The 15,933-nt window shown below is 55.7% G+C and overlaps 1 protein-coding gene across 3 annotated transcripts in view; it reads right to left on the bottom strand.

Moving 5' to 3' along the window:
• Positions 1 to 1,941: 1,941 nt before the first annotated feature.
• LOC142825354 (zinc finger protein RFP-like) overlaps positions 1,942 to 15,933 on the bottom strand; it is a 57,476-nt gene continuing 43,484 nt past the window's right edge. The window contains exons 4-7 of one of the 3 annotated variants that reach the window (XM_075917337.1): positions 12,607 to 12,629; positions 8,364 to 8,479; positions 5,706 to 5,753; positions 1,942 to 4,228 (exon numbers count right to left, since the gene is read on the bottom strand). In XM_075917337.1, the coding sequence (XP_075773452.1) occupies positions 3,639 to 4,228; positions 5,706 to 5,753; positions 8,364 to 8,479; positions 12,607 to 12,629 (777 nt within the window). In that variant the 3' untranslated portion in view covers positions 1,942 to 3,638. The remainder of the gene's footprint in view (positions 4,229 to 5,705; positions 5,754 to 8,363; positions 8,480 to 12,606; positions 12,630 to 15,933) is intronic. The other 2 variants (XM_075917338.1, XM_075917336.1) reach the window with 2 other exon arrangements.

Below are 15,933 nucleotides of genomic sequence, written 5' to 3' on the forward strand. Positions count from 1 at the left end.
TCCTAGCCCGAATCCCCAGACCCAGACCTGCCCGGGCAGACTCCCCTACCTGGTGTGAACCCAGCCATGGTCGGTCTTCTCACACCTGTTGTGTCTCCCCTGCTCTGGCCCAACCCAGTCCAGGACCGGCCCTGCTGTGGCTGGGGAGGGAGGCCTGTCCTGGGGCCCATGAGCAGGGGAGCCCCAGACACTGACCCAGCCCTTGTGGCTGCCGACTCTGCCTGGGAGCGGGGCCCAAAGGGGACACCGGCCGTCGTGCCCGGGGCCGTGCACCCGTCAGACAGTGGCCGGCTGGGGCAGGGCTCTGGAGGCTGCTGGTCCCCAAACACGGGAAAGGCTCCCCTGCCAGTGCTGGGCCTGGGTGGCCCATTGCCCCTGTTCCGGTCCCCTCCCCCACAGGAGCCCAAATCCCCCCTCTCCTCCATTGCCCCCTCAGAGGCAGGTTTGTAGCCAGGTTGCTCCTGAGGGAGGTGCAGGAGCGAGGACCAAGCCGAGGGGCTGCCGGGGCCTTTTCCATTCTGTGGCAGAGGCTGGTACTTCCTGTGTCCCAAACAAGCTTCACCGCACAGGCCCTGCCTGGTTTGCTGGCCCAGCGCTGCCGTCCCTGGTCTGTCCCTGGGGCTGGGGCACAGCTCATGTCCCTGGCTGGAGCCCCGAGCGGGGAGGCCGGGCTGATGCCGCTCTGTGTGGGGTGTGACCCTGCTGCACAGCGCCAGGGCGACGTTCAGAGACACCCGCAGCCCCACAGCTCCCAGTGCAAAGGGGGCACAAACCTACAGACACGGCACTTGCAAACCAGCCCGTGTGCAGACACCTCGCACGGCCGCTCGGGTCTGGAAGGGGAGGGGGTGGGAGCCAAAGTGACCAGACCCAGCCTGTCCGACCCTCCCCCGGTTCCAGTGCCACTGGCCTCCCCGTGTCCCCTCTGCGAGCAGCCTGGGATTTACCCAGCCCGGCGGCTCCACCCTGCAGCACGAGGCCCCTTCCCCCGGGGCAGGCAAAGCCCCCTCACTCCAGTCCATGCTGCGGGGGGGGGGGGGGTGGTTTGGGGCCATCTCACCTCCAGCGCCCGTGTGACACTGCTCTGTCCCCGTGAGCAGGGCTGCCGAGAGGGGCTTTACCGGGGGGGGGGGGCTGGGCTGCGTTTCCCACCCACTCTCCAGGGTCTCCCTCCTCTCTGGCTCCGCAGAAACAGCTGCGGCCCCTCCCTCCGCAGGCCCCGCCCAGAGGCAGAAACCAGACCTGCAGCCTTTTGCCAGGGGAGCAGCTGCAGAGAGGAATGTAAAATCCTGGGGCAGAAGGGGGGACATTTACCTGGGCGAGCCATGGGAGTGGCTGAGCTGGACCTGAGAGACTGAACTCAGCTCTTGGGTGGAGGACACTCCCCCCGAATCCTTTGGCTAACCGGGGTCCCCATTCACATGGCCCTGTGCTGGAGCAGTCAGAAGGACGAGGCAAGGGGTTGCTTTACTCCGCCCCTACCTATCCTCTGCCTCTCCCTCCCGCCCACAGCCCCTAGCAGAGTGACTCACTCGCCCCTTCCCACCGGCCAACGGAAAAGCCGTGCCGGCTCCGCACTGCCCAGGCTGTTCCTGAATTGGCACGTCGGGCGCAGAAGGCAGAGGCCTGCCGAGGACATGAGAACATCCTTCCCACCCCCCCGGACAAGCGTGTCCAGTTTTTAAGCGGGGTCTACCTGGCAACCCTAGCACTCAGGCCCCGGAGTCCGAACCCAGAGGCAGCCACGCAACATTCCTCCGAGGAGTTTTAAACTCCCGGGATGTGACGTCACATCACGACGGGGCCCCGCCCACCTGCAACGCTGCGCATGGCAGCAGCAGGCGGCGAGGGGGAGCCGCGCACGTTAGGGACGGTCTGGGGCTGAGGGGGATGCTCTGGGGGCAGGGTGGGAGAATGCGCAGGGGGGCCGGCAGGGGGGGCCGGCAGGGGGGGCCGGGCCCACTCCAGGCAGAGCCAGGGGAGAGACCCAGCTCCACATATTGGTGGAGCAGGGCCCCCGGCTCTGAATAGTTACTTGCCGGCACTTCCGGGTTCAGGGGCGCAGGGCCCCCTTAGGTGCACGGGCCGAAATCGACCGAATCGGCCTAAGGCCGGCCCTGGTGCCAGGACAATGGGTATGTGGAATGTGACTGTTTCTCATCAGATGCAAAGGGATGGGTGTGATGGCAGGGACAGATCTACCCCAGAATGAATACAGGGGGGTGAGCAAATGTCCCAGCTCCGAAAAGGGCAACAAAAATGATTTGGGATTTGAAACAGGTCCCATAAGAAGAGAGATGAAAAAGACTGGGAGTTTTCAGAATAGAAAAGAGGAGACAAAGGAGGGGTAGGATAGAGGTCTGTAAAATCATGCCTAGTGCAGAAAAAGTGAATAAGGAAAAGTTATTTATTTATTCCCATAACCAAAGAACAAGGAGTCACCAAATTAAATTAATAGGTAGCAGGTTAAGACAAACAAAGGAAGTTTTTCTTGACACAGCGCACAGTCACCCTGTGTCTACACGGCCACTTTATTCCCAAATAACTTAGTCCACGTCTACACTGCAGGTATTTTGAAAGTGTCAAAATACCGTTATGCTGGAGGACTTCTTACTCTGACTGCTGTAACCCTCATTGTACGAGGAATAAGGGAAGGTGGAGGAAGAGAGCTCTGTTTCAAAATAGGTGCTGTGGAGACACTCCCAATTTTGAAATAAGATATGAAACTGATGTAGCTCACTTTGTGTAGTTTATTTTGAGATAAGTCCTGCTGTGGAGACGCATCCTAACAGGGTTCAACAAAGAGCTGGATAAATTCATGGGGGTTAGATCCTTCAGTACTTATTAGCCAGGATGGTGAACCTAGACTCTGTTTGCCAGGGGCTGGGAATGGGTGACAGGGGAGGGGTCACTGGATGTTCCCTGTTCTGTTCCCTCCCTCTGGGGCACCTGGCACTGGCCACTGGGGGCCGATAGGACACGGAGCTGGATGGGCCTCTGGTCTGACCCAGTCTGGCTGCTCTGATGTTCCCTGGTGAGCGCCCCCCATAGACTAGCTCAGGCAGCTCCCTGCTGGGCCTGCTGGCTTGTCCCAGACACTCCCATCCCCCGTCACTCGGGCTGGGGGCTCGCAGCGTCGTGCCAGGGATTTTCTGGGCAGCTACAATTCCAGGCAGCGCCGTTCAGCGTTGCAATAGCCCAGCCCCTGCCTGGAGCTCGCTCCTTGTCTCCAGCTCTGCAGGGGAGAGCAACGTTCCGAGCAGGCAGCAGCTTCAGGAGCTGGGGCCGGCTGCTTTCCTGGGCTCAGATGGCCCCCAGAGCCCCAAGGTGGGGGAGGCGGGAGGGGACTAGTGAGGGGCAGAGCCATTGGGTTGGTCGATTTGTGTGACCTGATCTGAAGTCTGCCTGTCCCCAGCCCGGCTGTTAGCTCTGTCCCTGTCCAGCCCCATCTCTGCCCTTCAGGGCCTGTCTGCTCCCTAGGGCTGCAGTAGGTTTCTTCTACCTCCCTTAAGTGGAGCTGCAGGGAGGGGAGGGGAAGGAGCTTCCAGGGGTCATAGAGGTGAGGAGCCAGGGGCTGGGTACAGGGGAGTCCTCCAGGGTCACACAGACTGGGGTGTGTGAGGCCAGAGGGGCTGCTGTCAGGGAGACAGGCGGAGCTCGGTGTTTGTGCCCCACCCCACCCAGATCCAGGGTCGGACGCTCTGCCCAGGGAGGGAGCCCGGCGGGAAAGTGAAGATCGGGGCTTTGGCAGCAGCATCGATAAATGTCACCAGCCCCCAGTCACAGTCCAGACAAACCCGGATCCTGCTGGGGGGGCTCAGGGGCAGGGGGGTTGCAGGGTCAGTGAGAGCCCGGAACTGACCCCCCCACCACCCCACAGCCCAGATCCCCTCTTTGGGGCTCAGGCTGATCCCTCCCTTTCTGCTCACAGACTGTCTGGCCACCCCCAGAGACCAGATCCCTTCCTTGGGGGGTGGAATGATCTCTCCCTTCCTCTTCACAGACTCTCTGGCCACCCCCACAGCCCAGTATTGCCCATCCCCCACCTCCACCTCCCAGTAATGTCTCCCCGAGGTGAAGCCCTCACGGCCGAGTACACAGGACACACTGTCAAATCTCTCCCGGATGTCGGGCAGGGGCTGCTGTGTGTTTCCCAGTCTCACACGTTTCCCATCCTCCGACAGGACGAGCTGGGGATGCGCCGTGTCTGGATCCAGAGTCACGTTGGCTGGGGGAGAATCAGAGCATGAGGGGCAGAGCTCGGCCCTGGGGGGTTGATGGTGTCAGGGACAGAATCTGCCCCAGCTGGGCAGTGACTCAGGGACTCTCCTGCCTCCAGGGGCGCCCGGCTCTGAGTGGGGAGCAGCCCTGAGGACTCGGCCCAGCCCAAGGGGCAGCTCACTCCCCGGCAGGGAGGGGCCGTGGCAGAGAGAAGGGGTCAGAGGGGCCCTGACACTGGGAATCTGCCCCCTCTCCCTGGGCCGGGGACAAGCGTCTCTGGGCCGGGGACCCCAGATGGAAACTGCCTGGTCAGGGCTGGCTGAATCCAGGCCCTGCCCTCGGCTGGGCCCCTCCCCATTGAAATGTCCCTGGGTCCCAGCTGCCTCTGGGCAGGGTTTGTGATTCCCCCTGTGACACGTCTCCCCCGCACGGCACGTCTGGGCTCGGCTCCTTTCCCGCCGCACTGGGGCTCTGGGCCGAGCTCCGACCTGCCCCACACCAGGCTGCTCAGTCTCCGGCCCAGTGCCCAGACCCCACAGAGCCAGCAGGGAGGGGCAGGGACCGGCCCCAGCTGGGCTGGGCGGGAAGAGGCTGAACAAGGCGAGTCCTGCACTGGGGGTGCCCACGCGCCGTGCGGAGGGAACGGGGGTGTCTCTGTCCCAGCCATGGCAGGAGGCTGACTCAGGGGTGACAGAAGGAAGAGAGGCCCCAGGGAGCTGAGGGGGGTCCCAGCGGGGGCTGGGCGGAGGGAGAGAGAAGCTGAGCTCACACGGGGGGAGAGGAAAAGGGGAACAGGACCAGAGCTCTGCTCTCAGCAGCTCCCCAGGTGCCTGCCATGGGCCCAGGGCTGCCCCTGTCTGTGCCCCGTGCCCTGGTGCTCTGGGGTCTGATCCATCCCTTCCCCCGGCAGAGCAGGGACCCTCCCATGGACTCTTGGGTCCTCTGCCGGGGGCAGGAGAAAGAGCAACGTCCCCGAGTGCCCCAGAGTCCATGCTGGGCACAGCCCCTCAGTCACTGGGGGGGAGAAAAACTCCCCTCTTGGACCCCCCCACCTCTCCCGCGCCAGAGAACAAGGGGAGCCCAAGGCCGAGAGGAGTTTTGGATGTAGGAGGTCTCCAAGCTGGGGGGTCCAGGCTGGGGGGGGCTGAGGGTTTTGGATACCGGGGGGGGTACAAGCTGAGGCAGGGAGTTCAGGTGCTGGAGGGGCTGAGGGCTCTGGGGGAGCCCTGGAGATAAAGGGCTCTGGGCTGGGGGGTTGGACTCTGGGCTGGGGCTCTGGGCTGGCTCAGGAGGAGGCGTTTGGGGGCAGGAGGAGGCCCCTGTGCCGGTGAAAGCTGGGGGAGGGGCAGTTTGTGGCTCTGTTCCCATGGCTGGGGCCTGGCCAGAGGTGCTAAACAGCCTGCCCGGTGCCTGTCCTTTGGCACCGCACTGCGCCTGACAGCAGGCCTGGCTCTGAGGGGGGCACGAGGCCTGAGGCAGCTCACCTGGTCTATACAGGCTGAGGGGTCCCTCCAGTGCATCCGGCAGAGTGTCTGGGGGGGGGAGGGGGAGATTCAGGTTTGCACGGGGAGCCCAGATCCGGGTTGTCACGTCACAGACACACTCAGGCCTTGTTCACTTCCCGCCTTTTGTCGGTGCCTAGGCCCAGGCCCTGCAGAGACTTTGGCATCAAAGCTGCTTTCGGCACTTTGGCCCCTTGATTAGGGTTACCAGGTAGTCTAAAAATAATACTGGACACACTTGATGGGGGTGGAGGGAAGGGACCATCCAGGAGGGGAGCAGGGCTGGCTGGGAGGAGGGGGGGGAAGCAGAGTTGGTGGGAGGGGGGCTTCGGGTGCAGCGGGGCTGGCTGGGAAAGATCGGGGGGGGGGGCAGCTGGCGGGAAGCAGAGCTGGCGGAGGGGGCTCAGGGGCAGCGGGGTTGGCCGGGGGAGATTGGGGGATGGGCACCTGGAAGAAAGCAGAGCTGGAGGGGACAGGAAGGGTCGGGGACAGCGGGGCTGGCTGGGGGAGATCAGGGTGGGGGGGGGGGCAGCCTTGATTGAAAACTACTGCTCCTCCCACCCAGCTGGCTGCTTCAGCTGCAGTTTGAAGAGAACCGGCTCAGGCGCAGCAGCATGTAGCCAGAGGGCAGCTCCTGGACTCACCCCAGCCCGGGGCCCACCCCTTAGCACGGCACTAGGGGGCAGAGGTAACTGTCCCGCCGCCCCTCCTTCGCCATACCTCTGGAGTGGGGAGGGGATGGGGGAGAAAGGGCCGGGCAGAGTCACAACTCCGGCAGCTGCTTCCAGGAGCCGCTTGCCGGGTTTCCCCCTCCTCCTTCAGCAGCCGCCATTCGGCCCTTCGGCCAACGGGGAAATTCCCGGTATCTCGCCGGGCCACTCTGTCCCGGCCCTGGGACACCCGCCCTGCAGCCCTCTGGCTGGGAGAGACGCAGGGGCCAAAACGAAGGGATTTTGCTGAATTTGGGCCAGAAGGTTGTGACCATCCATGAGTCTCCTTCTCTCCCTCGGCTTGGCTAGTAGGGGAAGTGCTGAGAACTGGGGCCAGAGTCGTTGCTCTCTACACGATTGGAGACTGAACCTGGGTATTTATGCTGGACAATATACGGCCCAGGGGCCAGATCTGGCCCACCAAGCCCCCAAATCCGGCCTGGGGACCCCAATCCCGGGACTCTCAGGCACACGCAGCTGCTGTGGTTTAAAGCTCAGTTCATACGGCTCTGGGCTCTGCAGCGAGGGGGGGGGCTTCATGTGATCTCCCCACCCCCAGCCCAACCCTCAGCTCCGATTGGCTGGAAACAACCGGCCAATAGGAACTGAGAGATTGGCCTGGGGGTGGGGGTAGCACAAGCCTTAGAGCCACATGGAGGGAGCAGTCTGCAGTTTAAAGTGATCTGGGGCTGCAGCAGGCAGGGAGCTCAGCCTGCCTTGGGGGTGCTGCAGAGCTGCCTTTGGCACCCCAGCCTCTCCTGCACCCCCACTCTGTACCCTCTGTCCCAGGTGATAACTCCCTCCCAGACCCTGTAGCCCCTCCTGCACCCCTCCCCCAGGCCAGAATCCTCTCCTACATCCACACCTCCTCCCATTCCCCTGCCCCAGATCACCACCCACACCCTCTGCAGTCTGCACCCCCCTTTTCCCCTTCTCCCAGGTCACAGCTCCCTCCCCGAACCTGTACCCCCCTCCTACACTTCTCCCCCAGGCCAGAATCCTCACCTGCATCCAGACCCCCTCCCTGACCCTACACCCCAATCTGCAACCCAGGTCACCACCCCAAACTCCCTCTCAGACCCCACACCATCTCCTGCACCCCAGTCCCTTACCCTGTATGGCCTTCTGTATGCAACACCCACCCTAAACCCTGTACCCCCACCATAGCAAAGTGTGGGCCTTGGCCACTTTCCAAAATCTTGTAGTGGCCCCCACCAAGAATTATTTCCCCCCAGCATTGATGCTGATTGGCTCTGCTTGGGCCTGGTGAGCCGTGTGCTTGCCATAAGGGAAAAGTTTTCTACAGTGACCTTGCTCTTAAAGTGCCGTGTTCCTGAGTTGCTCCGCAGGACCCAGATGTGTTGCTCACATAAGGTGTTTGCCCAGACACCCAGCGTGACCTGCCCAGGCCAGGGAGCAACGTCCAGAACCCCCCTGTGGAGAAGTGATTCGTGCACATCAGAAAAGAGAGTAACTTGAAAATTGCTTGGGCAGCAAAAACCCTCCAGCAATTGAAAGTTCCTGTGTGAGCCGTGTACAAGTCACACAAGGTACTGACTGTCCCCAACACAAAGGAGATTGGAACAGAACTCATCCGGGTATAATCTGGATGGTTCTAACAGGTCAGATACTGTCAGGGGTCATCCTGCTATCACAGGAGAAATGCACCATGACTCGCCTATGCCCCAGGAGAAGGGAACTGGGCGTGTTTCTCTCTCTCTGGCGTTTCTCACTCTCACACTCACTGAAATTGCAAAGGCTGCTTCTGAACAAACAAGGGTTTGAATTAATCAGCCTGAGTGTCTTGGAACCCAAGTCTGTGCCATTCACCCTGCAATTATATGGGAGCATCATCTAATTATGAACCAATTGACCTGCGCCATTCTCCTTCCAGGGTCCCACTTTCCCCTCCTCCATCCCCCCAAGGTACCTTTGAACTCCCTCAGCGTCTCCGACAGCGCAATAACTTTCCGGGAGAAACCATGGACTCGCTTCTCCAGTTCAGGAGCCATCTCCTCTGGCTGCTGGGCCTGTCCTTTCTCACACCTGGGGAGAAGCAACATCCCATGGTGACAATGCAGTGGTTCCCAGCCTTTTCAAGCATATGGACCTCTTTTCAATCCATGAACATTTCACGGACCCCCTCCCCTCCCTGGGGGAGAAACAAAGAAAAGGAAAAGAAAAAGAACATAAGAACGGCCGTACTGTATCAGACCAAAGGTCCATCTAGCCCAGTGGCTTGTCTGCCGACAGTGGCCAGCACCAGGCGCCCCAGAGAGAAGGTGGACCGAAGACAATGATCAAGTGATTAGTCTCCTGCCATCCTTCTCCAGCCTCTGACAAACAGAGGCGAGGGACACCATTTCTATCCCCTGGCTAATAGCCTTTTATGGGCCTAACCTCCATGAAATTATCTAGCTTCTCTTTAAACTCTGTTATAGTCCTAGCCTTCACAGCCTCCTCTGGCAAGGAGTTCCACAGTTTGGCTACATGCTGTGTGAAGAAAAACTTTCTTTTATTAGTTTTAATAAAAGAATTTGTCTAGAGCCCTTTTTAAATATTGGTGTCATGTTAGCTACCTTCCAGTCATTAGGTACAGAAGCTGATTTAAGAGATAGGTTACAAACCACAGATAATAGTTCAGCAATTTCCCATTTGAGTTCTTTTAGAACCCTTGGATGAATGCCATCCGGTCCCGGAGATTTGTTGACATTAAGTTTTTCTATTTGTTCCAAAACCTCCTCTAATGACACTTCAACATGGAACCGTTCCTCAGATTCATCACCCATAAAGGACGGTGCAGATTTGGGAATCTCCTTAGCGTCCTCAACTGTGAAGATTGATGCAAAGAAATCATTTAGCTTCTCCGCAATGGCTTTATCGTCCTTGATTGCTTCTTTTATATCTCGATCGTCTAGGGGACCCACAGGTTTTTTAGCAAGCTTCCTGCTTCTAATGTACTTTAAAAACATTTTGTTATTTCTTTTTGAATTTTTGGCTAGCTGTTCCTCAAAATCTTTTTTTCCTTTTCTTATTACATTTTTACACTTGATTTGACAGTGTTTATGTTCCTTTCTATTTACCGCACTAGGATTGGACTTCCACTTCTTAAAAGATGCCTTTTTGTCCCTCACTGCTTCTTTTACATGGTGGTTAAGCCACGGTGACTCTTTTTTAGGTCTCTTGCTATGTTTTCTAATTTGGGGTATACATTTAAGTTGGGCCTCTATTATGGTGTCTTTAAAAAGTTTCCATGCAGCTTGCAGGGATTTGCCTCTAGTCACTGTGCCTTTTAATTTCTGTTTAACTAACCTCCTCAATGTTGTGTAATTCCCCTTTTTGCAATTAAATGCCAGAGTTCTGGACTGCTGAGGTGTTCTTCCCACCACAGGAATGTTAAATGTTATTATATTATGGTCACTATTCCCAAGCGGTCCTGTAATGGTTATCTCCTGGGCCTGATCCTGCGCTCTACTAAGGACTAAATCGAGAATTGCCTCTCCCCTTGTGGGTTCCTGTACCAGGTGCTCCAAGAAGCAGTCATTTAAGCCATTGAGAAATTTTCTCTGCTTCTCTTCCTGAGGTGACATGTATCCAGTCAATATGGGGATAATTAAAATCCCCCATTATTACAGAGTTCTCTATTTTGGTAGCCTCTCTAATCTCCCTCAGCATTTCAATGTCCACCGCCATGGGCTCAATCCTTACTTTTGGACTTTCCACAGATCCCCTGCAGTACCTTCACGGACCATCAAGAGTCTAGGGTTGCCAGACACTTTCACAAAAAACACCTCCCCTTCACATGGCAGGAAAAAATTTGGTTAAGAAAAAAAAGCGCACAAAAAAGTCACTGCACCTTTAAATCCCCAGGCTCCCTGCTCTCCACATCCCCACCTGACATGGTGGGAAATGTCCCAAGCAGCCTTCCAACCGAGAGAAATAGAAAATACCAGACATTTTACCGGACAGAGGCTGCAACTGGACTGTCTGGGCCAATACCCGACACCTGACAACCCTACAGGGGTCTGTGGCCCACAGGTTGGGACCCGCTGTGATCCTGCCTTGAGTGACTCAGTTCTTAAGTTCTGGTTAGTGGGTATTTGAGTCTCCACAGCCAACTCCCTCCTGGGCCTCCAGGCACTGAGGGAAGGGAGGTTCCCAGGGGAAGGGCTGTAGAAATCTGCCCACAAAGAACTAGACCAGTGGTCACCAAGCAGTAGATCTTGGAGCCTCTGACAGGTGATCCTGACTGGTTTGGCCAAGAGGCTGTCAAGCGCTGGCATTTTAGCTGCCCCTCCCCCCCTGCCTTGCGTCTCCTTATCTTTGCCTTGGAGCTGCCTTCCCCACCCCTAGAAGCCTCCTGCTTTCTGGGCAGGGCAGGGAGAAGAGGGGGTGCTGATGTCAAGATACCTGCTCTCTCATCCTGTATCCTATCTCCACAGAGCAGAGAGGGGGCACAACAGTACTTGGGATGGAATTTGCTGGCTGCTGTGGGGAGTGGTGCAGGGCCAGGACATGGAGCCTGCCCTAGCCTCACTGCACCACCCCCCAGCAGCCTCCTGAGGTGAGTAGTGCCCAGTTGGAGCCCACATCCTGAAACCCTACACCAGTCATGAACCCCCTCTTGCATCCCAGACTCCCGCCCCAAGCACCCCTGCATCCAAACACCTTCCCAGAGCTTGCACCTAGACCCCCCGCCTACATCCCAACCGTCTGCCCCAAGCTCAGCTCAGAGCCCCTCTCACACTCCAAATCCCTTAATCCACGACCAGAGCCTGCCCCCCAACCCTCTGCCCCAGCCTGGTGAAAGGGAGGGAGGATGGGGGAGGGAGGGAGAATGGAGTGAGCAAGGGTGGGGTCTTGGAGAAGGGGTATAAAGGAGATGGGGCAAATTTATTTGGGTTTGAGGTAGATCTAGGATTGCACTTTAATTAAAAAAGTAATCTCCTGCTTCAAAAGATTGATGACCACTGAACTAGATTGACAGACCAGCTCCCCTCTCCCCAGCTCATCCCACCCATGTGGCTAAATCCCTGTAATATTATCATTCTCATATAACTTTGTATTAAGATCTTATCCTTTTAGACATATCTTTAAGTGTTCTTATAGAATCTCTGTAACATTTCTCATATAACTTTGTATTAAGAGAAACTTTCCTTTTTATATATATAGATCTTGTAGGCCTTCTTATAGAATCCCTGGTATTAAGAAACTTTGTATAAGGTAAAGAAAAAATGTCTTTTGAACTCTCCCCTTTCCTTGATTGCCCTGTTGAAATGAATGAGGTGTGAATGGAGAATGAAAGGGGAGCACCTCCAGCAGCAGTTGCAAAGGTGGAGAGGGGCTGGGAGCCAGACCCAAGACAATACCAGTGAAGTGAGCTCATTAAGAAGACTGGACATACAGACTCCTTGGGAGTCCAGAAGCAAGTGCCTGCCCTTGGAAGAACTTTCTTAGAAGCATTATAAAGGTAAGGTGATGACTAACTGGATCCATGAGCGGGATAAATAGGAGGCATCTTGCAGGGGGACCCCGGATTTTCGTCTTGTCAACATAGGAGCATTGATCCGGATAGGCAGAAGCCTGGCTCCACCCCTCCCCCATCTAACTCACCTGGCTAGTGCAGTTAGGGGGAGCAACTATTGGTAACAACAAGATGGAGTGTGGTTGTGTCTGTGTGTGTGAGTGTGTGAGTGTAACATATCATATGCATATGATAAAGTGTTGATTGAACTATGTAAGTTCAGTAAATGTGGTGTGGTGCCTTATCTCCCTGAAAAAGATCCCGAGTACTTCTTTTAAGCACAACACACAAAGGTCTCCAAACAGCCCTTGGGCGGGAAAGACCCTGGATCCCTGCTGCCCTGGGCTGAATGGTGCCCAGCGCCCAGCAGGGACAGGCCCATGTCCCACCCCTCAGTCCTGGGGCAGCCAGTCCCCAGGAAGGTGACATGGGTAGAATATACCACAGGCTAGTCTGCACCTTTCCCTGGGTAACTGCAGAGTTGTCTCTAAAAGGGCGAGGGCCTCAGGGTTAAATGGGTCAGAGATTTGAATCCCAAATGTGACCTTCCCACACGTTCTGCTGTGGAGTCCTGGGGAGAGGCAGCGACAACTTCACTGCCCAGTGTTTCCCCAGCGCTGTGAGGTGTGAGGGGGTGAGAGCGACCTACCTGCTCAGGGTGCTTCTGACGTCCTGGAGAGAGAGAGAGAGAGAGAGAGAGAGAGAGAGCATGTTCCTGTCCAGTTGCCATTTTAGAAATTGACTATCCCAAAGTATGCCCGCGTCTACATGTGGCAGTAAAACGGGATTCCGAATTAAAACCCTAAATCAAATTAGCTATTAAACCTCATTCCAGGAGGAATAACAGCTAATTAGATTTAGGGCTTTTATTTGGAATCCCGTTTTGCTGCGGTGTGTAGACACGGGCATGCTTCGGGCTAGTCAATTTCTAAAATGGCGACCGGCCCGGAACATGCTAATGAAGCGTGGGATATTTAAATCCCGTGCTTCATTTACAATTTCAGTCACCCTCATTAGCGTCCCTAGATCGAACTAGGGGGCTAGTGTAGACATACCCTAAGTATTTGAGCCTCTTGATCCTGAACAAAGTTCAGCCACTGCACCGATCTTGGGGGTCCCAAGACATGTTGTCAGGGCACAGACCTAATCTGACACCCACTTCAGTGTCTACACTACAGGATTTTTTTAGAAAAAAAGTGGCCTTTTTTGAAAAAACTTCACCTGCGTCTAGACTGCAGCCAAGTTCTTTTGAAATTAATTCAAAAGAATGCAGCAGTTTTTCTGACCAGGGAAAACCTCATTTTATGAGGAAGAACACTTTTTTTCAAAAGTGATCTTTTGAAAAAAGGCTTTCTTGATTGCAAACAGAGCTTTTTCGAAAGAAAGCATTTACATTGCCTGAGTGCGGTCTTTCAAAAAAGCGGCTCTCTTTTTCGAAAGAAGTGGTTGCAATCTAGACACTCTCTTTCGAAAGAGGCTTGTAGTCTAGACGTAGCCCTACAGTTTAACTCTCTCTGGAAGCTCATAGTAGCTGTGACATATTAAATACACAAATGCTTTGCTCTGAGTCTAACAAACAGAATTGCTCTTTTACTAACTCGTATGACCCCTGGGGAAATTCTGAGCTACTGCACATGAACGTAATTAATGAGCTGTGCATAGTTTAAAGGTTTTTTGGGCAGAACAAATGCTTTTGCTGAAATGTTGCTGCTGTTCCACTTTTGGAGCACCGGAGTGAGGTGACACAAGAACAGCAGCACTTCCCAGCAGAAAATAACTTCTGCAGTTCCACCTTTTGTCCACCACCAGAAGCCGTGTGGCAATAGACCAGCAGCCCCTGACCAGCAAGGGAAGAGAAAAAGCCTGTCGAGTCTTGTTCACAGCGCCTGTCAGGCCAGGCTAGGAGACAGGGGTGATGGGGAGACAGACAGAGTGAGGCTGCTGGAGTTACATGGATGCATAAGGGCTAGTGGAGGAGGGAAGACTAGAGCAGGGGTTGAATGGGTGGGCGGCGCAGGGCCGGGGGCGGGGTGCAGTATTACATAGGGACGGAGGAGTGACTGGGTGAGGGCACAGATAAGCGTAGTCAGAAGGGGAGGGTGTACAGAACCACATGGAGTGGGGGAAATGGGTATCTGAGTAGGGGAACATGTGGACAGAAGGAGCAAGGACACATGGGGCACGTCTACACAGCAGGGCTAAAGCCGAAATAAGCTACACAACTTGAGCTACGACAATTGTGTAGCTTAAATCGAAATAGATTATTTCGGCTTTTGGAACTGTCTGAGCATCAGGAAGTCAAAAATAGAGCACTCTTCCTCTGACTTATCAACGGATGGTTACAGGAGTTGGAGTAAGCAGTCCTCCAGCTCGACATTATTTCAATGTTGCAATAACTGCTTATAGTGTAGACATGGGCTATGTTACTTTGGATGCTGCTGTGTCAACATTGCCACGGGGAGTGCAGGGACACATGGGGCCGGGGCAGATGTACCTGATGAATGGGAGAGGCTGAGGCTTAGCTAGGGTCTGGATGGGGGATGCTCCCTAACAGTCCCTCTCTACCCGCAAAAAACCTGTTTCATGCTTTTCCCATCCATACCCAACAACACTCCACATTCACACCCAGGCACCTTTCCAGCAGTTACTTCCCTGTTCCTCAGCTTTGCACTGCTTCTGGGGGTGACGGTGCATTGGGTACCCCCCGACCCTGCACCCTGTCTGCAGTAGGATGAGACTCCACCAGCCAGCAGAGTAGAGGGTTTATTGCTTCTCCAGGATACAGCACAGCACAGGTGCAATGTGGATATAGGAGTCAGGGCCAGGAAGCTTCAGACCCCTTGGGGCAACGGGACGTGGGCCCCGGAACCCCCAGCACTTGACTCGGTCCCTTCTCTTCATGTTTTCCCAGATAAGATTGCCCCTTCTCCAAGCCACACCCTTCATTTGTTCAAACCCCTTCCCTGGTCAGGCAAGAACCAGATGGGCCATGGTCTGGGTGACATGAGAGACCTCTGGGTACCCCTGCTGAGCAGTGCTCACAGACACAGGCCAGTAGGGGTCACCTATAGCCCAAGCATAGCAAATGGTGAATGCCCAAGCAGAGTGCCCAGCACAACCACTCTCTCACAGTCTTACCCCTCCCACGACGCAATCCTCTGCTAACCGGACCGCTCCGAGTCTCTCCAGCTCCATCCCTCCCTTGCAACCTTCTTGGACTCTTGTCAAATGTCTCACCCCCTCTCACGCTGCAACCCTCTGTGAGCCAGACCGCTCCACGTCTCCCTGGCTCGGCCCCGCCCAGGTGTGTCCATCCCAGGCATGGCTTTCTTGGACCAGAGGCATAGCGAGGTTGTTATGCACTGGGGGGCAAAAGCAAAATTTGTGCCCCGCTCCCTGGTGACAGTGCCCCCCACCTGGCCCACTGCTGAGCCTGACCCTGGAGGAGCTTCTACTATGTCTTCCGCACACACGCGACTTTGGAGGGGGGCGCACGCACTATCCCGCTGTCAAAGATGGAGGATGGTCAGCCTGGGGGCGGAGGCGCCTATCTTCTTTCCAAGAAACGTTCATTGAGTTCAAGGTTAGGCCGGTGTAACGACAGAAACACAAACTTCTCCAAATTTGTGACTTTGGGTGCACTGATCATGCGCACCTGAACTGAGCCTCATGATTTGCAACCCATGAACCAGGAGCAAAAGGCCCCGTCCCAAGGCAAAACACCAGCATCCCCTGAGTCCGTTATCCCCTGAGTCATTGTCAAGGAGGGAGCAAATTGTGAGTGTTTTGGACCACAATACCCAGGTTTATTAGATGATGAGCTTTCGTGGGCCAGACCCACTTCCTATTTGATCTGAGGAAGTGGATCTGGCCCACGAAAGCTCATCATCTAATAAACCATCTTGTTAGTCTTTAAAGTGCTACATAGTCCTGTATTTTGTTTCACTGAATTCCATGTATGCATGACAGAAACCGC

Source organism: Pelodiscus sinensis, unplaced genomic scaffold (genome assembly GCF_049634645.1).
Source record: "Pelodiscus sinensis isolate JC-2024 unplaced genomic scaffold, ASM4963464v1 ctg52, whole genome shotgun sequence".
NCBI lineage: Eukaryota > Metazoa > Chordata > Testudines > Trionychidae > Pelodiscus > Pelodiscus sinensis.